The sequence below is a fragment of the Thunnus albacares genome, chromosome 23 (assembly GCF_914725855.1).
Source record: "Thunnus albacares chromosome 23, fThuAlb1.1, whole genome shotgun sequence".
Lineage (NCBI taxonomy): Eukaryota > Metazoa > Chordata > Actinopteri > Scombriformes > Scombridae > Thunnus > Thunnus albacares.
This window is the reverse complement of record NC_058128.1, coordinates 16495085-16519595: the sequence shown is the minus strand read 5'-3', so window position 1 is coordinate 16519595 and position 24511 is coordinate 16495085. Positions and strand designations below refer to the sequence as shown.

At 41.7% G+C, this 24511-nt stretch overlaps 1 protein-coding gene and 1 long non-coding RNA gene across 2 annotated transcripts; one reads left to right on the top strand and one right to left on the bottom strand.

The window, feature by feature from the left end:
* Positions 1-4862: 4862 nt before the first annotated feature.
* LOC122975140 lies at positions 4863-6129 on the top strand. The gene is made up of 2 exons (XR_006400573.1): positions 4863-5553; positions 5636-6129. It is a non-coding gene; the product is annotated as an uncharacterized LOC122975140 (long non-coding RNA).
* Positions 6130-7390: 1261 nt separating this feature from the next.
* On the bottom strand, positions 7391-12293 carry pim3 (Pim-3 proto-oncogene, serine/threonine kinase). Its single transcript, XM_044343625.1, has 6 exons — positions 11794-12293; positions 11448-11557; positions 11296-11346; positions 10787-11150; positions 9742-9918; positions 7391-9280 (listed from the first exon to the last, which is right to left on the bottom strand). The coding sequence occupies exons 1-6, from the start codon at positions 11879-11881 to the stop codon at positions 9078-9080; spliced, it is 993 nt and encodes a 330-aa protein (XP_044199560.1). The 5' UTR covers positions 11882-12293; the 3' UTR covers positions 7391-9077.
* Positions 12294-24511: the final 12218 nt, after the last annotated feature.

Sequence of the window (24511 nt, the reverse complement as noted above, 5' to 3'; positions counted from 1 at the left end):
AAGCCTGAAGGAGGGGCCAAAATGAAGGAGTAGTTCCCCACACAGTGGTAGTTTTCTCTCCCTCTGAGCAGCTCCCATACATTCCTGGTAGCATGAGGGAAGCTAAGCTCAGCCTGAAGTGGTTGTTACATACCTGTGGCGAACGCACGCCCTTTAATCATCGCCATCAAGGAGACGCGCCAGCTTTCGTGACAGTCCTGAATGGGATTCTGAATGCCATGCCATTCTCACAGCTTATAATCGAAGCCCTGCTTGTGTAAACTGTGTCCGACTACCACGTAGTGATATTTGTTCAGTTGAAATAAGAGGGAGGTAGATTTGATTCAGTGCTGTGATAGAACCTTTTTTAGTGTGCCGCTCCTCTTGTTGATTTTTTTAAAGAGCCAGTCTGGGCCCAGAAGTGGGTCATAGAAGAATAAGATGTTATTTTAAAGGAATTAGAAATCTTAAAGTACCATCTTGTCTTGACAAAGCTTTCAAGTTCAGTGTTGAGATAGTCCAAGAAAAAAAATCTGTTTGTGACCCTTCAACAGGATAAATTTATCTTGATTGTTACATACAAAAGCCTGTGCAGTCACTTGTGACTCATAACAAAAACACATGTTGAAATGTAGGTCTCCATGTGCAGCACTTCCCTGCTGCCATGAATCTTCTCTTCCTACAACCCCACTCACGTCCAGACTCTCAAATCTTATCCTGATGTCTCTCACCCTGCCCCATTTTTTCATCCAAAATATTGTTTTTCCTAACATGTCTGCACCTGCCCCATAATGCTGTCTTTCTGTCTGCCTCGTAGCACTCATGGCGCAGAGGTTCAAAGTCTTTTCGGTGTATTTAATTGAAATTTTCTTAGGTTAAAGCTGCACTTATCAGTATTTTATATCAGCAATGCATCAATCATATAATGTGAAAGGAGCCAATTGTAGGGATGAATCCGTGGAGAATGATCACCTGACTCTGCATTTCCCCTCAGGTCCACGGAGAGTTTCAGTGTTTTTTTTCAATCCACAACTACACTGTTTTGTTTCACTCTCACTGCTCTTATCAAACACGTTTCCAGCTGTAACAAACCATTGTTTACAACCAAAAAAGCTCTAATAAACTGCAGCATTTAGCTCCTAAAGAGCCAGATAACAAAAGATAACAGGAGAAAGGAGCTAAAAGGAGAGTGAATGTTATTGTTTTTGATCGCCTGGTGAATGGCAATGTCCAATACTCACTCTTCTTCTAGCTCTGTTTTGGTCTCCACCAACTCCTGAGGGAAACATGTGGCTCTTTAGCTGCTACACGCTCCATTATGTTCACAGCTAGTTTGCTAGTTAGCTTTGTCTGTCTGCAAACATAGGGTTTGTCAGTCACTGCAAGTGATATCTTTCATTACCCATCATTTGATTCATTGATAATATAAACATGACTTAGAAACATTACATTCCGGTTTTACACTCCACTCGTCCTCAGTGCCCTGAGCTACAAAAGCAGAAGAGAAAGTGAGTATAGCTGACACCAGAGAGCCACAAAGGAAAAAAAAGACACCTCGCTGCAGAGCAAGACACATCAGCGAAAGAATGTAGTCACTCATCCATTTTTACACTTCTACAGACATTGAGATCTGTGCTCTCTCTGCTGATGAATTTTTGATATCCGCGGGGGCTGTGTTTGTCTTGAGTTCAAGGAAACACTAGAGAGCCATGGTCCTGAAACAAAACCTGACTGACAGGGAGTCCTGCTGTGCTCTCAACCATGAGAATATTCAGTCATTCATTCTCTTCACCTGTTATTGTGAGGTCACATGAGGCTGCAGCAAGAATACAAGTTTGTTTGTGCTACTTTAATTTAGATTTTGTTTGAGAATGCGTATCTTTAAAGGTCCAATAAATGACACTGAGCCTCACTGGATGTAAGCAAACAACTATTTGCTATGTAAAGACATAGTGGAGTAATGGCGACCTGAGCAGTGAATGAAGTCACACTTACTCTGTGTGTGTTGTTATCTGAGCTTCTGTGTTCTTTGTTTTGGTAGCCGCACCGGCCGCGCGTAGATGTTAGTGCATGTGAGTCCCTCTGTGTCCTCCACGTCCGTTTCGAAGATGGCAGCCGTGTCACAAACTTTCTTAAATAACAGCTTAACAGTACACTAAAATATGTTTCTGAGAACATTTGAGGCGAGTGATAGGCAATGCAGTAACTGATCCATATTTGATCAGCATTGCCTAGTTTGACAGTTTGATCTGAGTTTCATGGGGTGTCAGCTTTCTTTTTTTCCCCCCAACTTTATTGAGTAAATGACACACGTTTGTTTTGGTCTGAGATGTTGGTGCTATAGTGCGACATCTAGTGGCTGAATGTCATGTATTGCAACTTTAAATAAATACGCCAAACAAATGCACGTCTTTCTAATCCACGTTCTGAGTCCAAAAAACTGCAAATGTGATTTCTGCCTCACAAGGACTCGCAAGACTGTTGAATGCTCCCTTTAATATATAGGAAAAATGCAACATTTCAAGCCCTGTCAAGTACAGAGAAATCAAACAGATTCATTGTGTCACTGAATAGTCTTACTGTGTTCAGACAGAATGTGAAGCAAATTTTACAGGTGACGCAATTGCATATAAAGGCAATGAAAACACGTGAGTAGACACACATTCATCCTCGGTGACGCATTGACGCGAAGACCTGCCAAGTTGAAAATTTGCGCGGATCCTGGGGCTTTATAAATCTGCTTCATTAACGTCATAAAACCAGATGACAGGGGAAACCAGAGAGAAATGAAGAAATAACAGAAAGAACACAAAGACTGACAGACACGGTTGGTGCATCTGTTGCTAGCTACTTTACATCTAATGAACTTTGGTCAAACTCGCAAAAATATACTTTGCGTTCTTTCTGGAAACACCATTAGTCCCACCCAACATTGTATACATATGGAAGCATGAATACTATCTCATAGGCAACAAATACATTGAAAATATATTAGGGAATTAAGTACAAAAAACACAGATGTACAAAATCAAAGAGAAAATGATCAAAGTCAAACACGAATACAATAATACTAAGAGGACAATCAACTGGGAGAGAAGGACTCAAATAACCCTTCAGTCAGCGTTCTCTCAGTGTTTTTATGTCAGATGATATGAATGAGAAACTAAGTTGGGGTTTTTTGTGGTCAGTTTCATAAATACGCTGCTGTACAACAAGAAATGTTGTTGGACTAATATTTCCCGAGATAGTGTCCCGTTTCACCGGCAGAGAAGGCTCCTCTCATCGTGCTGAAGAAACAGATAACAGCCACAAGGCAAAATGAGGACCAGGTCAACGAATCCTTTGATCACATTACAAGACTGTAACGATTAAGATCTCAATCTTTCTTCCTCTCTGTACACACACTCTCACTCTTTTCATCCCCTTTAAACCCTCACATTCCTCTCACTTTTTGTTTACCCTCTCATTTTTTTTCCCCTCCCCATTTCCGCCTTTTATGACCTCCTCTCTGTCTCTCTCACACACTCTCACAAATAGATGTGATATGATCAATTGTTCTGACTCGGGAATATTAAGCCGTTACAGTCCCCTCACTTCACCTGCTGAGATCTGCGGTTGTTGATGTTGTTGTTTTGGAGCTTGGCAACAGCAGCAGAGTACACCGGACTGATTGAGGCTTTGGAGCCTTGATTCTATTTAATCTCAGGGATCTGTTTGTACCACTGTGTGTTTGTGTTTGTGTGTGTGTGTGTGTGTGTCCTCATACAAGTCTGTGTGTATGTCTGATGCTGTTGCTTTTGTGTCCCCTGAATCACACACTACCCTCATGTTTACAGCGTAGACACACAGTGTCCCGTCGACCCAGAACAATGAGTTCCTTCACGGTGAGCGGTGACAGCAGCAGGTTCCCAGCAGCCAGGTACTCCTCTCTGCCAGTGGCACAGCCTTTAATGAAGGCTGAGCCAGACCAGTGGAAAATCCCTGCGGAGGCTCTGCGCTGGGTAACAGAGAGCAGGAGGCCTCTAGAGTGAGCAGCCAGCCGTCCTGCAACCCCATGGGCTACAAACAAAGGCACATACACAAGTACAAGTACTTAAACATGGTTAAAGTGAAAGGACGCATACAGTATAAAATAAATCAGAGTAGTGCAAATTTTACCAAATTTTCAGAAATTTGTTTTCATCTGCTGCTATTTTTGGTTTCTTCAGTGGAGTGGAAACATGAGTGGGCATGTAAGTCACCTGCATCACGTACGTCATGATTTACTCGCTAAATCTGTTTCCATTGGACTTTGTCGCATTCAGATTTTATCGATACGCCAACTTTTGCACCTCAGTCAAGCGTACAAATATTTTTGCAATATTTTGAGATTTTTTTCAAATATTCTGTTTTCCACTCACATTTTTTTTAAAACAGGTGGATGAAAACACACCTATTGCTTTCACAAGTAATAAATATTGGTCATATATATATTATTTCCCTTTAGGAAACATAATTTTTATTTGTAGAGCTACATGTTCGTTTAACTGACTTTTAAAGGATAATTTCAGTTTATTATAACTTGGGTCTTATTTTTATAGTCTTGGCTTTTTTTCCAGTTAACATTGTACTCACCCCTCAACAAGTCTGATGGAGTGAGGAACTTAAGCAGTCAGACCGTTACACAGGTCAAACCAACAGTTTAGCCAGATTATGTGAAAGTGAGCGCACCTGAAATGCTGAATAAAAATCTCTCAATTCACAGAAAAACTGCAGGTGTGCACAACTATGGTAAGCACAGTAGGTTAAAGCTGAAGAAGGAAGTAGGTCTGTAAACTGTGAATGATGTTAACAGCGGCCATTTTTATAACCTGTATGATCATTTGAATTGTGAGTGTGCAGACTGATCAGGTGAGTCCAGGTCAAAGCTGTGATTTCATGCACAGTATTTGATCTTCTTCTTTCAAGAAGTAGATGATGAAGTTAGAAGTTAGAAGAAGATGATTCATGATGAAGTGTTTTCAGTGTATTGTGTGGGAGAGGTGTGTAAGTACATGCACAAACTCAAAAGTATGGAGACATCCAGAACCACAACGTGTACACATATATAAGACAGCACACACTTACGCAAACTCATATAAATGACATATCCTTAATCAGGGTCAGATTTACGGACATTCACACACACATATACACACACAGAAGTAGTGTGAAGTGTAGTATCACTGGCGGTGGTGTGATCTCTCTCATCCTTTCCTTGTCTTGGTGCTGGCGCTCCAGCCTGTACTGCTTGTGTGGGTGCCACCCACCCACCCATCTGTGCCCATCAGGGCCCTCGGGCCCAGAGTCCATCTGGCATCTTCCTCTGTGTCTGTCGAGTTGTCACCTACGACGGCCGCTACCAACAGCCCCAACGTGCCAGCACTTTTGTTCAGAGAATACAGAGTAACAGAGGGGGGGGGATAAAAAGCTCTGCATGCAGTGACCTCAGCTACAACTCAAAAAAAACACTACTACATACTTAGATTATGATAGTAAAATGATTCATGATGCTTCTTTTCTTCAATATTTCAGATAAATTGAACACAACTTCAGGTAAAGACTATTTAATCTAAATATTTTAGACCCAAAACATTTCAAATGCGCTCTTATCTCATGACATTTGATCTTTTAATAGATCTCTATAAAGCTGTGGGATCTTCATAAAGTCGAGCTCAGTGGCAGCGCAGGATGATATTAACCAGCCTGTGGGATCAGACTTCAACTGAAGGAGACAACAGTGTGACATATGCCCCGCTACACTTAATGAGGATTTCACGGTGCGAGCGGATGAGGCCTCGCCGTAGCCTTCAGTCTAAGCAGAAGGGATTCTGATGAAGACGAGTTGCCGGTCATTTGCATGTCAAAAAGCCCGGAGACACAAAGACAATGGAGGATTACCAGGGACACATTTAGATACGCAGATGTCAACGTATTGAATGTGACATCAGCCATCATTTATGGCTCTGTTTTTTATTATGGGGGTGCTTGTAAGGAATGAAGTTTTAGATTATGATTAATAGAGGCATCTCCAGCTATACTAGTCCCCCATTCCCTCACTGAAAGTTACCTCATCCTGGTTCAAGTTTTACGTATCAATATGCAACATTAAAGCCATTTTTCAGCACTCAATTCACATAGATTTTTAATTTTTCTTATAAGAGAAGGCATATTTTGAGGACTTACAAGACATTTTCTCTCAAATACTGTATTAATAAAGCTCCATTTGCAGATCTAACTCTTCAAAATCACTTGTGAATGAAGTCAAAATACTACTTGATTGCTGCTTTAAATGCCTTAACTTGTCTGCCCCATGTATCAAGATGTACATTATATTCCAATGGGTAATTAAAAAGGTCTATTCCTTTTTCCCAAGCATATAAATCAGTCCTGTTATCATGAATTAGATCCCTGAGAAGATTTAGGGACCAGCTGTCTTATGAAGTCTTTAAGTACCCATATGTCTCCACTCCGGTCGAGTTGGAAGCAGCCAGTCAAGTGTAATTGGACATGTGTAGGCGTCTGGATGAGCTATCAAGATGAGGTTTTTGTTTTTTTTTACACAGGGATAAGAAGGTCTGAAAAGTGTGAGCGTTTGACGTTTGTCTCGCCCCCCAAAAAACCCCACTTATGTCTATCTGTCTGCTTTGTCTGTATAAAATGTCACTTTGCAGCGTCTTTAATAATTCAGCTGTAATCAGTGGTAAAGTATTACAGGTGAGAGCTAATGGCACTGACTCACCAGAGGGGGCAGCACCTCCCCAGAAAAAAAAAAAAACACACTACCCCTAATACACCACTCACTCCTGCTTCCTGGAAACCCTTCAAACACACACACACACACATTATATACACATGCACACAGCCTCCGTTACTCATGACCTTCCTGTGTCCAATAATGGAATGACTTATGTTATTGTACGGTAGGTAGGCAAGCAGGAGACATAAAATGGAAAAGCAATTAGTTATATTTTAGAGGCTGAGCGTATGTGTGTGATGATGCAAAACGTCCCTACTGTCTCTCTCTCTCTCTCTCTCTCTCTCTTTTCCTCCATCATGCCAGCATCTGCCTCTTATTAGCCGTGTGGCTTCTGCAGGTTGTCATCCCAGTTAATGGCTCCTGTGATGTTCCCCCTCAGCCTCGTTGACAGTCGTGTCACGTGTAACAATATTGTTGTTATTGCTAAAGGCAGTGTAAATGAACCACACGTCAAGTAGATTAAGAATTTTGGCTGGTGTGTTCAAGGTGTAAAGACTTCATTTATGTGTGTGCTTTTTACTACTGTATCATGCAATATCTCTAACATATGAGGTAATTTGTTCCTTTTCTCGCTTAATATGATGTAATAAAACTCATGCATCACCTTCAAAATGATCAAGACACCAAGACTTATTTCTGTACATACAAAATGGGAGTTTAATTGAAACTTTTGTATCAAAAAATAGCAATATCCATCCTTCACAGCCACAAGTCACACAGCTGAACTGAAAGGTCTCGAATATGAGGCTATGTGACGACTACGCTGTTCCACCCGTTGTTTAGCTTTCCATAGAACTCAAATTCATCTTGACAGCACAGAAACCAGATGGATTCCTCGGATACTTTAGCCATTCAACATTACCAACAGACTTTTTAAAGTAGTTAAATAACATTCAAATGCTCTTTCAAATTTAAGTAAACTCGTTTTTATTCTGCTTTACATCGACAACCGTGTCAGTGCATCCTCCACATCTCAGAAAACCCATTGTCGAAATGTAAAAAATAAGTTATAAAGGAATGCAAACTAAAGGCCAAGTAGGATATGCAAATTTTTTTGAGGGAGGGTGTTTAAGCATAGACAATAAATAAATAAATAGCCACAGAGTGTGGAATGTCTACATGTTTACAAATAAATTAAATGCAAATGGGGAGGAAAAAAAATGTACACACACAAAAAGAGAAAAAAAAAACAACAAAACACGCTGTACAATATTTGTTGTCGAAAAAAAAAAAATGCATAATTGAGTCCATGAATATTGCATTGATTGTGCATTTCACACCCCAAACCCTGAGGGAGGCCAGGGGCGGGGGCCATGTAGTGTTAAGCAGTGAGATGGTGGGAGGCAAAAAAGAAAAGAAGAGGGCCACACACCCCGCAACAGGCATGGGTGAAGAGAAGGAGAAAAAGGCGGTGGGGGGAGGGGAGAGGTGTGTGTGTGTGTGTGTTGACATTTTGTAGACATTCAGAAAAGACAGGATCCAGTTTCCAAACACCTGTTCAGGCTATAGAGTGAGTGAGCAGCTTTAGAGAGAGCGACACAGAGTTGAGTCGAGTGTGTTTCAAGTATTCCATTGTCAGGAAGAGCCCCCACCTCCTTCTCTCCTATCTAATGCTATCTTAGCCTCTTGGCTGGGGGCCGGTTGGCTTACAGTGATGGAGAGGGGGACAAAAAAAACAAAAAAAAAAAAAAAAAGAGAAAAAAAAATAAGAAGAAGCCTACACCCTCCTCCATCACAGCACAGGCAACTTAGCCGCCAGGCCGCGGGCAATCAAAAAACAAAAAAAAAAACAAAAACAAAAACATAGTTGTTGACGAAAGCCCCCCAGAAAAGCAGCTTTCCAAAAAAAGGCACTCCAAAATCAAAATTAAAACATTTAAATAAAAAGGTTTTCTCCAAGCTCTATGAGAGCAGCCATGTCTGAATAGGAGGGCCTTGCCAGCTGTATATACCAGCCTATTAACAAAACAAGTAAAACAAAAGTTTAAAAAAAAAAGGGGGAGAGGGGGATAAATAGTGCTGGTAAGACCGCCCAAACAGCAAAATGTTCCCGATTAGGAAACAAATATAATCAACTAAAAGAAAAAAAAAGGGGGGATGGGGGGAAAATAAGATAAGGAAGAACAAACAGTAATAAATTAGAAATTCCCTACAAAAGAGGAAAATTAAAGTACATTTTTCTTGCCGGTCCAGCTGTGTCAAGTGCCCAGCCGCTGACAGGCCAGCTGGGCTACAGGCTGCTGGCCTTGAGTCCATATTACTCCCTACATCCCCACCCCTTCTTTCCCCAGAAAGTCTTTTCAGTCCATCAGAGCCGTCCTCAGAGGCTCTCCTTGCTTGAGGTTGTGCTTGACGAAGAGTCTGTGTCGATGGTCCTGAGGCGGATGTCACCGGCGACCGGCTCCTCTGGTGATTTGGGTGATTCTGTTGTCGCCCTCATCCAGGGGTGGTCGCAAATCTGCTCCAGGGTCGGCCTGTCTGATGGACGCAGGGCCAGGCACCATTTGATCAGCTGCTGGCACTCTGAGGGGGTGGAGGAGGAGACAGAAAACAATATTGAAGATAAGATGCTCTGAAGTGAAAGGGAGAATATACTAAGTTGTTTTTTATCTGTATGTAGCTGCACTGCATATGACTCAGTTTGTATGGATCTACAATATCTGAGTGTGTAGGCAGAAGAGACAGCCAATAGAAGGAGAGCACACATCCTTTTATTGAGTTAGCTCTCTGGGGGTTGCAGGGCTGTTACACAAAGTGCACTGAGGGAAATCAAAACAACCTAAATCTCAATTTTTGCCATGGTTGATAAAGCCGTCTACCAGCCATCAGCAGGTAATCCATTATCAATGTGAGGTCATACTCTAATGTAAACTGATTCATAACATTGTCAAACTGGGAAGGAGATTGTGGGCTGTACCAGTTACTGTGGCTAGAGGGCAACAGATTCACCTCATGTGTTTTGTGCGTTGTTATGGTTGACTCACCAGCTGAAACCCTCCTCCTGAAGTACAGTCTCCCTCTGAGGATCTCCTCGTCCTGCTCAAAGGGGATGTCTCCACACACCATGTCGTACAGCAGCACGCCTAGCGACCACACCGTCGCCGAGCGACCGTGGTATCTATGGAAGCGGATCCACTCTGGCGGGCTGTACACTCTTGTACCTAAAAGATGATGGACAGAAAATAAAAGGGAGGAAGAGTGAGTGTGTGTGTTGTGAAATGCTGCATTAAAAGGGATCTAGTTTGTGCAGGTTTAAGTGTAACACTACAGGAATATAGAGGGCACCAGTGCTCACGAGAAAAAAATGGAAACTAATTAATGTGTCTGTGTCTAAAATGGCTGAGTCATGGTAGAAATGCTTTCCATCCTTCTTTAGCCACAAAACACAAACTGGGTGACCTGCCTGCGTCTCCTCCCTCCCTCCCTCCCTCTTTTCTTTCTTTTCCTCCCCTTTCCCTCCTCCCTCCTGGAAGGAGGAACTTGGATACCAAACAAACAAAAAAAAGGCAATGTGAGCCCATCACGTGAACCACCGACTCGGGTTTCACAACAAACAGATGTTACGTGGCACTGACCTAATACCCACAAACTGTGACTGTGACTCAAGCTTTACTAACAAAATAACAAGCGGAAACATAAAAGTACACTCAAATCTCACATGATGTGAATGTGTGAGAGATTACAAACGGCCACCAGTAGGACTAATAAACTGTGAGTCATATCTGTGGATCCATAACATGCGCGTCATCCCGCTAAAAACACTGGAAACTTTTCATTTAGCAGCATCGATCCGTGATAAGCTGTGAGACCCCAGGCGAGGAAAACCCTCGATTAAAAACAGACCGCTGCGTCACAGCCTCATGAACGCCTCCATATCTGAATATAGCTCAACGGAGCATCAAGGGCAAATACAACCCAGCCCACGCTGATACGTATTCAGAAAAAAAAAAACAATTCATAAAGCCAGCATTGTAACAGCTTATAAAACAGATTCATGTGTAAAAAGGGGGCGGCAGCTGCTTAACTTACCGTCGAAATCGGTGTAGACTGTGTCCTTGAGAATCGCCCCTGAGCCAAAGTCAATAAGCTTGAGCTCCCCAGTGCGCAGATCCACAAGCAGGTTTTCATCTTTGATGTCTCTGTGTACCACACCGCAGCTGTAGCAGTGTCTGACCGCCTCTAAAACCTGGCGGAAAAAGCCCCTCGCCGTGTCCTCGTCCAGGGCGCCCTTCTCGGTGATGAAGTCGAAAAGGTCCTTGACGAGCTCCGGCCTCTCCATAACGATCAGCCAGCCGTCCGCACGCTCATAATAGTCCAGCAATTTGATAACTCCGCGAAAAGATGAGCTGACCTTCTTCAGCAGCAGGATCTCCAAAGGCACCATCGCTCCGTTCTGCAATAAACAGATGGGGAAATATATAAATACACACAGCCATTCTCCTTTTAACATCACAACACCCAGCGGCAGCAGCAGCCGGGGGGTGGGGGGTGGGGGAGTGGGGGACCAAAACAAACCACACACACATACGGATACTTACAATTGTGCCCCACTCGGTCACCCTCTCCTTTGCAACATGCTTCACAGCAACCTGAAATACGCAAAGGAAAAAAAATACTTAAGCACATTCTTAAAATATTATGAGGAAGTCACATTTTATTGTAGGATCAAAACACAGATCCCGATCCTTACCGGTGCGCCATCGGAAATCCGGCTGCCGGCGTACACGGTTCCAAATCCTCCGCTGCCCAGCACAGATCCCACCTGGTAAACCTTGTCAAAGGGCTCCTTTTCCACTTTGACTGCAAATAAAAGTAGAAAAAAAGAAATGTCAAGGTAACGGTAAGCGCAGTATTTCCACAACAAACCGCAGCTTACTGCGAGGTCAAGTGTTCGCTATCGTTTCCGCTGCACTGCTACTAGCTTACTCTAAATTAATCAAGCTAAGCAAAAATGCGTTTAAGCTACTTTTCAGTTGTTGTATTACAAATATATTATTTAAGCGGTGGGAATGTAGCGTTCAGTAACGATAACCTACCCGGCTGGAGCTGTATTTTCACTGGTAGGTGGTCCATACTTGAAGGATTGCAAATATGCGAAAATGAACCAAACTTTGACAGCAACATATTCAAGCTGAGAAGCCGGCGTAGAAGATCCCTATTCACCCGTTGAGAGTCGATTGGAAACCAGTTTAGTAAGGAGAGAAGTGAATTCAGGCGCAGTATAAATGTTCTTGGCTTCAAGCGGGTAACCGTTAATATATCCAGTCCAGCAGTGCACCAAGTCCGCCGCACCGCGCCCGTTAAAGTCGCGTCACGACAGTTAAGTCGTACACCGTTTCCCCAAAAACCGGCATGAAATCTGAAATGTGTGTCTTGACTCGAGTATCTCCGACGAAAAAAACCCTCTTAGGTAATAAAAACAACGAACACTCCGATGTGTGTAGCAGCCGTGGCGACAGTAGAGTGCGTTTAAAGGCCCTCCGCTGCGTGTTGATATCCTGAAGAGTGGCCGCTGTCTGAGCTTTGGCGCGGTCTTCCCAAGCCAATATTTTGACGCGCAGTGGGATGCTGGTATCCCTCCGCCACCAATACAAATCGACACTTTCGTTGTATTCGAGATTATAAATCGACACTTTTTTACTAGATACGCGTCTACGTGAAAATAAAAGGCAGGTAATACAATTTCTTTATACTATTATTCGAAAATATCACCGGGATAACCCTCTGCACCACGCACTACTTTTCTCATAGTACGAGACGCCCAAGAATCCCTCGTCTGGAAGCTTTGCGCTGTGTTCACTACCGAGTCGGAGGCGACGACCAATTAGATGTCGTATATAAATACTGTGTTTCGTATCTGGACCAATCGAGAAAAAGTTATTATAATAAAGAAGGCATTTGAGCGCACGTGGCGGCAATTCAGAGACGTCTCCCCTCCCTTTTCCTTTGCCGCTCTGCAGTGGGAGACAAACAGTTGATGGTTGCAGGGGGAGACTTCATTTCTCTGTAGTGTAATTTCCCACAAACTATGAATAAACTCTTTCACATTGTTCACAGTAATGGAATGTACTTAAATTTACTTGTGTTATTTGTTTACCCTTTTGTACTGACCTCCAGAATTCCCCACACTCAAAAAAAGAGCATTTTTGTCATTTAATTGATACCAATAATTATTTAAAGATCTAAAAAAAATGAGTGTATGCATACAACAGAGATAATTAATAATTTCATATTTTTATTTAACCTTTATTTAATCAGCAAAGCCTCATTCAAATGAAAAATCTCTTTTTCAAGAGTGTCCTGGCCAAACATAGGGTCATATTATACTACTTATAGTATAAATAGTATGTATTTATAAAATCATGGGAATAATCTAAATGACACTTTAAAACAACCTCTACAAACTATAAAAATAAATAATCTAAAATAATAACTCAACAGCACATCTAGCTATAGCGAGCATACTGCATTTTGCTGTATATGCATAAGTAATAATAAAACAAGAGAACACTATGTCATGCACTGACAGTTTGAAAACAACATAGCGTAGTATGATGATAGGATAACAAATGGAAAAATAATCAGATCAAGGTGTGCAGGGCCAGCTGTCCCATTTCAGAAGGTAAACTTTCCAGTTTTACTGCTACACATCTGACATGACCTTGGTTCCCAGTTGAACTTTCCACTTTTTATCCTGTGCTACCTCTGATAACCTGTGTGTGCATGTATGTGTAAGTGTGTAACCACTAACCAAACAGTAGCATCAGAGAGTTCCAGGGAACCTTATCTTGCTATAGGCCTGCCGACTGCAAAGTTATGTAAATGTGTGCACGCAGGCTGCATATGAGAGCAGAGTAACATCCTCTGGGCTAACCTGCAGTGATGCTCTGTATATTCACTGTATGATAATATACTCTGTTTCGTCTTTCTAGTGCATTGACACTAATACATGTGGAGAAAATGCATGATAGCAATACATTTATGCATTGCTTTATGTTACATCTCAGCATAACAATGCTGTATGGACACATTGCATATATATATTGAAAAACAAAGCTTTGTATTCCCCTAAAGAAAATGTGTCAAGAGGACACGCAAATGTACAAAGACATACTGTATTTGAATTTTGTGAGATATACTACTATACACATGCAGATTGTGTGGGGGCATATGGAAGAACCCCGAGGGTTGATTTGTTTTTATCTTATACATTAGCATAAATGACAAAGAGTTCAGTGGTTTATTGGGTTATGCTTCAAAGAAAATGAGTTTGACCCTGCACCAGTGTTAGTATCAGTCTATTCCCTGCAGAAAAATCCTCTCACCTCTGCTGCATGATCATTCTATGTTCATTAGTTTATTTTTAGAGACATCGTGGCTCTGACCCGTACAGTTGTTACCATGGATTGCTTTTAATACTATAGCCTTTTTTTTTACCCCGAAGTTCTTTCAAAAGCCAAATCTCATGCACTTTTATGTGTGAAACTTGCCAGTGTGCTTCCTCTCACAGTCCAAGCAGATGAGCTCGGGTGAATTTGAAACACTAACCTGCCTATAGTTATGAGCTTGAATGAGTTTTTATCTCTATGGCTCTTTCCCAAACCAGTCCCTCCTCATTTGCACTTCTATACAGTGTCACTTCACATGAATTCACACTCTGCTGAGGAAGGCACTCCATACCAAACAGTAAATTGTGTTATTTATTCGCCATTCTTAACCTTTAGCAGATGCAACTTGTGCACCAAAATAATACTTGGGATAGCCCTCAGTATAGCATACCCTCCATACAAGTGTGCAAATGGAGATGGAGTGGATAGAGCGAAGGTGTAGTGGCTGGAATGATATTGAATGTCAGTCCTGTGATAGATTGGACACCAGCCTACTCCTGGTGTTTACTGCCTTTCAGCCAATGCATGCTGGGACAGGCTCCAGCAAATAACATGCTTCTGAATATGAAAAAAAAGATGGATTGATAAAAATAATAATCGTCATCCTTCTTCTTTCACTTTGTCCTAACTGAACTTCTGCAACTCCTATTGCTGCTGTTTCTAATTGGAATATAACAATAGTGGTTAATGGGGTGAAATGCTCATAAATGGAGAAACTATCAAGAAAAACATAGGGTTCTTGTAAAAAACTTCTCTTCACCTTACAAGCCCCCTACATGGCACCTTAGACAGCTCTCCTAAAAGCAAACCTAAATAATGCATTGCATGGATCTCTCAATTCTATCATCCAAAGTATTGTAGTGTATTATGTAGAGATAAATCCAAGATCTACAAGGCGTTGCCCTGAACAAGGACCAGTCAAGTTATGAAGTATTCATGATTGTAATCCTTTTTTCTATTTCTTTTTTTTTTTTTTTTCTCATGGCGGTGTGAACCAGTTGAGAAGCAAGTGAGGCAGTCAGGCAGTTGGCCAAACCAGGGCGTGCTGACAGCAAAGGCACAGACAGCTGTTTTGCTGAGGCTTCATATGAACGCGTGCTATGCAGTTGTTCACAGCTCTCATGGGAAATCATCATCAGGGCTTTTATTTATGTTCACCAATCCTTTGATCCATGGATGTAGAGAGAATGATGAAGGGTGTGGGGGGCGCAGACAGAGCAAAAGAAAGATGACTTGTGGCCTGTCACTGTCCACCCTCCTCTTTCTCTCTCCTATTTCTTCATTTTTTTGCCCCGTTTCTCTTTCTCCGCGTGCCTAGGATGCCTCCTGCTTTCCTTTGCTCTAATTACTGCCTTAGTAAACTGTGTCAGTGAGCCGAAATAGTTTTGATAAGGGGTCCGGCTGCGTTTGCATCTGTAATTTGATGGGTTTCATTGGGGACACATAAAACCAGACACACCAGAGGGTACGTGGCCACATCTGAGCCTTGGGGTCAGCCGAGGTTATTTTTAGCGCCATCACGCTAGTCCGGTGGCTGCCACATCATTTTGGTAAGCCGCCGATTGAAATCGATCCAGCTTGGTTGAGCTGGTGCTCTCTGCCAGGGAAATCTGAGGGACTGAATTTGTCATGCATCGTGCTGAGGTTAGATCGCTCAACATGTGTGCAGGATATACATGTATTATGTTCTCTGCAGGCATGTTCGCTGTAGCAACGTCCTTGAGTAAGAGTGCACAGCCATGACAAGTGTTATAAAATGACACACATTGTAAATTTTTTGGAATTTCATATAAAAATGAGATTTGTGTAATCACAAAAAAAATAATTAATATTTAAGACCTGGTCGCACCATCAATTAAAACAGCAAAATTGCACATGGAAATCAGTTAATTCCTTGGGAATCGTGGCATTTAGTGGATTTCCTTGAGGAGGCAAAGTAAATCCACACAAATTTTTCACGTTGATTTTAACTTTGGTGAGCTTTGACCCACAAATTCCCACTGTGGACTGATAGGTAAGCTGTCTTGACACTGCTGACCTTTGGGGAATTGGGGAAAGGGGAGTCGAAAATGGAAGGAGCTATAGCTTATTGGCTGTTTCGCACTATCCACTTTTACTCATCTCCCTTTTGTAGGAATATAAACTGCAGAGAACTGCAGTCGATGCTTCAAATATTTGAATTAGACAATATGAATTTATTGTCCTCTGGGTGACCAGGCTACTCTCTTGTATGACCAGAAGTAAAAAATTAAAACAAATTGAGAACACATGTATCGAAATACAAACATTTTGCTACTGTTCCTTCGAGAGACACTGCTCCGGCCACTTGCACTAACACTATCCTGGCCACTTGCACTAACACTATCCTGGACAGGTTGAGACTACTGGTCATGTGTGCTGCATGCTTGCCAGGTCGCTATATGGATTACTGTCTGGACTCAGCATTATGTAATAATGTCAGGTCCCTAGTCAGCCTGGTAATCTGGCAGCCACATTGCATAACTGTTCATTAGCTCCTTCTACACATTCCCTCACACCTTCACTTTCACACTTTTTATATATACTATGTATGTTTTTCCTGGTAATTTATACAGGATATAATGTTAATGTTCAATGTTCAATTAATATTTACCCTAGATATACTCTACCATTAACACAGAGAGTGATAGCCCAGGGTCATACTAGTGTGCATATGTGGGTGTGTATTTAAGTGTATAACCAGGACGTTAAAGGAGGACAAATTGAGGATTGAAATGAGTTAATGTTTAGACTGCATTATATGACACTGAATTTACAACTGAAATGTTTTTGTTTCTACCTATGTTAGCATTTCTTATCCGTACATTATATGATTAGAATGAGATAAAGTAAAAGAGAAACCAAAAACACTGTGGCAGTAAGCCAAAGGTTATTCTACTTGATGTGACATACACAGCATATGTGCCAGCTCATTGATGCCCTAAATGACACTGTATGAATAGGCCCTAAAGAAACTGTGCACACATGAAACCATGCACACACATTCTTCCCTGCCACCAAACATCTTCAATACTGGCACTTTACATCAAGCAAAAACACCCATATCAGCCTAGCTCATTTGTATCTGAGCTCTCTATCTTCAGTGCACATGCACATGGTCAGCGTGTGTGTGTGTTTACATAAATACTGCAAGAGGGGACAGAACAGGCCGCAGGGCTAGTGTAGGAGATTTCATAAAAACAAATCCCATTTGATCATTTGGATAGGAACAACCTTTTATTGCGTTAGTTAAGGTTTTGGGTTTGGGTTGGCCTTTGAGTATACCATGTAAAAGGGCCGGCGTTTTGCCCAACTCAGAACTCAGGCAGTAAAACATTTTGCAGTAGAAAAGATTAGCACAGTTTTGATGGCAAAATTCAAAACAGGTGCTATGTTTTCACTGCTTTCCCTCTAATGGGGGTCTCCTCAGGCGACCATATGGATGCAATTTTAGCTATCAAAGCGACATTGCAAGTTTTACTTAACAGTTGACATAAATGGTTTACATTCCAAATAGAGTTTTCACCTCTTATCCTTATTAAGAGATTGTTATTTACCAGTCAATAGTCACTCTCAAAGTCTATTGCTCAAACTGTTTCAGAAATCCTGCCCCCAAGCAGCTGTGTTGGTAGTTAATCCTCAGCGGTAGAGCAGGCGTATATAACGTCCACATACTGTATACATGAAAGTTTCAGCTAAGTGCTCCACTTCCCTTCAGTGACTTGATCCATTTAACTGCCCATCCCTGTCTTAAGAGGATACTGAGACCAAAGCCTTAAATCCCCCAAGCCCACGACCCCGGGAGGGGAGGGCAGCAGGGCCAGAGATGGTCCAGAGAGCTTTGATTGTAACTGCATGTCCAAAATATAAGAGCTACTTTTTCACTCTAATGAGGTGAATCCAGGTAAAGGCCATTATCCTTGTACTGATTTCCTCTTATTTTATATGTACCAATCACAAAAGAAGGGGATGTAGATAAAAAGAAACAGATGAGCCTTTTTATGGTTTGAGTCAAATCAGATGGGGATTGTGCAAAAAGGCTGCAGTTCAAAATCAAGGCGATGTCCTTGGCATTTTTGTACATTCAGTTTAGAATGTTTTGATATGGACCAAAGAAGAGGTTTGACCCCTGTCCAACACTGATGGAAATACTCAAAGGTGTTGCGGAACCAAATTGCAAGAGCAAAATGCGGTGCTATGATCAGCCACAGTGTTCAAAAACATGAATTTCTGAATCAAATGAGCAGTAAAATTCTTGTATATATGATAGGAACCTTTTTGGACAGATTAGTGGCGTGTCACTGGGGACAGCCATGTTGGTTTATTGGTCAGTTCGTTGGTCCACACTGAAATATCTCAACAACCACTGGATAGATTGCTATAAAATTTGGTACCAATGTCCATAGTGCCCATAGGATGAACTCTACTGACTTTGGTGATCCCCTTACCTTTCATATAGCGCCACCAGCAGGTTTGTCTGTAGAGTCTTAGTCTTGTCTAATCAGTGCTTTGGAACTGTAAATTGTATAACTTAAATTGTGGGCAATGGAACACACAGTATGATTAAAATGTATGCAAAGCTATGTGAAATGCAAATGAGACCTAACGGAAAATCAGGTGATGACAGATTGTTACCAACATGCGTTTAGGGAAAATGTGCGATTTATTGACTTTCATTGACCTCTTCTTCTTGACTTTTCATTCACCTATTTCATTGACTTAACAACTAAGACAAGCTATCATAAGCCATCAGGATGAATAAAAGCTATCTGCAGGTGTTTTGTGCCACTGTTGAACTGTTGAGCCACCAGTTATACCACTGCACATAGGTTCCTGTTACAACAATTGGTTCCTGTCTGCCCTTTGGCCCGCGCTTTGAGTGATCTGATTGGCTGGCTGCTGTGACAGGCATTGTGCTGACTGTGTGTCTGTGAGGGCCCGAGCTCTGGCACAAGCTGCCTGGTCAGCAGTCTGTACCCACACACACGAACACACATTTTACAATCACACACAGCAGTTCAGAAGGAAACCTGCCCATGTGCAAAGACACATGTGCCCGGTGCCTAATACATACATGTACACACACACAGAAACCCACACACAAATTACATGCTCAGCCATAAGCAGCTGTACGGTTCATGTTGTGTTTATGTTTCATCTTCACAGATCCTGTCAAGCGATAAGCTATGGTCACATCATTATTTATTCACCAGCCTGGCTAATAGCCACATGTCACTGCAGAGCTTGGACACATTGTGCAGAAATTTAACCCACAAGAGGCCCTAATCCATAGGTCCTGATGTTATGACACAGTGACAATAGCAAGCAAAGCAGCTGTAGACCCCCTCGCCGCGACACCTATGACACCAGCACAATAAAAAGGTCCCCTGTGCCCCGCCCCCGACTCTCAAATCCTTCACACCTGAGCGCTCACACTGAAATGAACTAAACGGTGACTGGAGAATGGAGACGGAGTCCACATTATCAGGTCTTCAAACTCAATTTGGCTCTGTCCGCGTTTACATGATCAGGGTAATTAAAAGGTGTAAGGTGGGATTCTGATTGGCAGCTCATCACCGCTACCTTCTAAGCTAAAGGAAGCTGTTTAGCCTCCTATAGACAACCAGGCCAATTCCCTGTTAGATGGCACGGCGTGTGTGCAGGTTTGCATGTCAATGATAAGGTGATTCTGACTTTACAAGCTTGTTTGTCCCTTAAAATTCCTTGAATGAAAAAGAAAAAAGAAAGTCACTGATTTCATTGGTTTAAAGGAACCAAAGGCATCTGAGAAGTCTTAAAAGTAAAAAGGAAACAGAACAGGGACCTTGTCTATAAAAGTACTCCATTTGGGGCTTTTGGGCTAATGATGCTGATTATCATAATGACCCTCTACATTCAAAAGTCACACTCTACTCTGTCCTATCCTTGCAAAACCCCACATTAACACACACTCACACACACACGCACACACACACACACACACGGAGGTAATGAGAATTAATCGAGAAGCGTCAGCGCTGAAATGCCTCCTAACGATGGCCTGACTAATTGCATGTCAATAGGCTTTGCATGCTCAGCAGTTTGAAATACAAGACTCCCGTCCTCGGCCGTAATTGGTTAGCTTTTGCGCTGTAATCACAACTACCCCAACCGAAGCCTGTGCCTGTCGAAGATAACACCAAGTACTTATTGAATAATTATATGCAACATGTCCAATTATTTCCCGTGAATATAATAAGCTTCCACCTCACGTGTCAATATTGGCATGTGTAATTTCATCATCATGTGAAGCTGATGATGCTACCGGCAAATCTTCAAATATTTATCGCTCTGGATGATTGGTGAGGACATTATGGAACATTGTTTGATGATCAAATGTATATTTGTGTAATGGCAATTATACCTGCAAATGCACATGAGCTAGATAATTAGCAAGCCTTTTTTTTTACATGTCTTTAGAAGGTGATTGCTTGAAAAGAGAGAGAAGCAGTGGGATGGATGTAAAAGAGAAACAGTAAAGGAATGAGTATGTATGGTTAAAAGTCATATTAAGGCTCCCGGCGACTCTGCCACGCCCTCTGTTGAGTACATGTGACCTTTCATAGCTATGAGCAGTCTTACGAGACAGAATATGCAAATAAATGCTGGTGCTTCTCTGTTCCTCATTCCTCAGTCTCTTTCTCAGATGGAGGTGCAGATGGATTGTGGGTAATTATGGAGGGCTCTTGAACTGTGGGTAATTACAGCCAGGAATGCTCACAGCTGAGAGCGGAGTGAGAAGCTGCGTGTTGGCATGGCAACCAACAAAGTGTTAATTATTTTCCTGCTTAAAGGCGAGGGAGGAATCCCCTCTTCAAAGGGAAGAAACACCTGTGAGTCAAAGCCCCCTCCCCTTCTCTTTTTTTATTGCCATGCTCTTTCTTCTTCCTCTCCTGGCTCCCTGTATTTTTCACAGCCATTTTTCCTTACCTGCCTCATTCTTCCAGTTGCCCCTTCTCATCTCCTTTTTTCCGCACATCCGCATGTCGCATTCTTTCTTTCTCTCTCTGTCTCATGCTTGTTCACTCACTAAGGGTCTACTAGACAATACAAAAGTAAGACGAACAGAGTGTCTGGTGGCTTTGAGCTTTTGGCTGCTCTGTCCTCACTCTCAGTTGGCTCTTACTCTTACAGAAAATTAGGTAAATTAAATCGATAATGTTTTTGAAGGCAAGGTGACAACAACTCCAAGGTCTCCACTTTGTAACTGACTGCTGTGCAACTGCAGTATGATGTAAACAGAGCATGTAGAGATAAGTTGACAAAAGAGGGGGAAAAAGGGACTGAAAATGCCAGAAAGGCTGGACACCTGTGTATTTCTGGTTATTATACCGATTTATTATGTGACCAGATTGAAGTTGTTTTTTTTTCATTCGCCCTCTTGATTGTCAGTCACTTCCACTCACTCTCATTCATCCTTTGTCTCAAGCAGTTGCATAGTCAACTATAAAACTTTGCTTAAACACCATTACAGAAAACTTCCATTCCTTGCCATTATATTGACATTACTGTCAACCACTTCTTGGATACTATGCGGATGAATGTTGTACACAAGTTGTAGCAGACTTGAGACTTGTGTTTGACCAGTCAGCAATGATCAGCACTGCAAACTCTGTGCCAATGTTCCATAAGTGAATATGACCCCAAGAGCAGGGACTTTTTACGGACAAGAAACTATGGCCCGGGAACTAAATTTAGGCCCTGCTTCCTGGTTCTGAAATGCAGGTAAAGTTCATTAGTCACTAAATGGGTTTCTGCCTTCCTGGAAAAGACACTGGAAGAAAAGAGCTTCGTGATACTGTTATTTTCATTACTACAATGCCATGGTATTTTTGTGTCACATGAAATGAAATGTGCTCACCTACTTTTACAGTTGCCCTTCCTGTGGAAGTAACCTAAGTTCATCATTTATTCTATATTGACATTTTAGAAAATCCCCCATGAACTGTTTCAACATTTGAACCAAGCAAACCAGTTTTAACTGAATTTTCTTGATGATACTCCTAGATAAGCAACTACTACAACTTGACAATTTGGAATTCAAAGTTTAATGTAAAAAGGACATAAAGTGAAGAATTTACTTTTTAATGAAACAAAAACAATTAATTGTCAAAGAATTCAAGTGTTAAGTTAAATGATGATTAGTAGATGATTAGTTAAAGATGATTTCTCTGGAATTGAGACTTGAATGAATAGGAATGAATAAATAACTGATAAAAGTTACTTCCCTCTATTGATGCACTGCTGATAATTTGAATAGGATTTAAGAATTTGTTAACTGTACCTAAGAAACACGAAAGTGCTTCATAACATCCTGATTGTTTTTACTCCACTTGCCATCTCTAATTTGAGTGATGGGCAAAGCTTGCTGGGTCTGTGTGTCCTCCCCCATTCTTCCTGCTTTTTAATTGGTTCGTCAACAGGACCCCTGCCTCTGTTTGTCCAGGACCTTAGAACACACACACACACACACACACACACACACACGCACACATCCACATTCGCATGCAAACATGAACATATACACACAGAGACCCAACTCACACAAACACACCAAAACCAGTAAGGGGGTGTGACCACACTGACTGGGGCCAACTATTTCCAGAGGCCTCTGTCCCTCACAGCTGATTAGGAAACTATGATTAAGGTTATCGCAAACTTTCCACAACGGAGAACACCTTGACTTTCACGGACTCTGTTTGTCTTTCCTCAACATTGCTGGTGTGTAAACAGTCCCCAACTCACATTTCTCTGTCCAGTTTTCCATTTCAAGCATGTACCCACAGCCATGAGTTGCAATAAAGACAGTGAGTCAGGTTCCATCTTTGAAATGTGAAAAGCCACAATAGTGTCAATACAGGCAATTGCTGCTCTGTTGCATCAGTGAATTGCAGCTATAATAAAGAAACTAATTCTTCCTCAACTTTTTTTGCATATAATTCAAAGGTATAATATTATCAAACAAGACTAAGATAGTGCTGTTATCTAAGAGACTATGATGCTTTATTTAGGCACAGCTAAAGTGCTAAATGCTAACATCAGCATGCTAATATGCTCACAGTTACAACGCTGATGTTAAGGAGGTATAATGTTTAATGTATTCACCATCTTATCTCAGTATGTTAGCATGCTAACATGCTAATTAGCACTTAACACAAAGTAGAGCTGAGGCTGATGGGAATGTCAATAGTTTTGCAGGTATTTTGTCATAAAGTATCAAACAAATTAAAATTTGGTCCTAGCAATGGCACTACATGAATTGTTGTGGGATCACCGTTTATCCTGTGGGGGACCAATAGTCCAGTAGTTGCCAAGACAATTCACTAAAAATCACAAATGTCAACCTCATGGTTGCGCAAGAAGAAAATGCCAGAGGATCACCAAAGTCATTAGGATTCATCATCTGGGAACCATGAATGTCTGTGCAATGATGTGTGCCAATTCATCAACTAAATGTTGACATATTTCACTAGATAGGTGAAAACTTGGATAGTGGTGCCAGATGAAAAGTCAGGGAATCACCAAAGTCCTCTGGCGACCATGAATGTCTATACAAAATTTCATGGCAATCCATCCAACAGCATGTCGAGAGATATTACTAAAAAACAAAAATGTCAATCTCCTAGTGGCATTAGAGGAAAAGTCTTGGGGGGGAGGGGGTCACTAAAGTCAATTCATGGCAATCTATCCAATAGTTGTTGAGATATTTCAGTCTGGACCAAAGGGGTGGACCAGCAGACCTTCAATGCCACCCATATAGCCAAACACACAGTACTACTCTATCTTCTAAGTACAATAATACAGAATGTTTGTCTAACTAAATCTAGCTTTAATGGACAAATTGGTCGCAGAGAGTTGTGTTTTGACAAACATAGACTTATTTGTACTTGTTCTACTCTCTTTAATGTCTTATCAGTACACAGAATTAAGACCCTGATTAAGATAGGCTGTGACTTTCCGCTGTTTGACCACTCAAAGGTTAGTGTTCCAAGGTGACCGCAGGCTTTCCGATGGATCTCCACCTCTCCCTTTGATCTTTTTCCACTGGGAACTCCGCCACATGTGACCTGTTCAGGTAGAGTAACAGCAGGACACTCCATGAATGCTGCTGAACAGGACTCAATCTTTAACCGAACTGAACTAGGTCATGCACTCACTAGTACAAAATGTCTCATTTGCTTAAAGGTATTTTGTCCTTTATTTCATTGGTGAAATCATTAACAGAACACTCCTTTGATCCTGTGTTAGCTGGTCAGTTTCAAGAAGGCTTCACACTGTGTACACTCAGCATATTTTAAGAAGCAGGTTT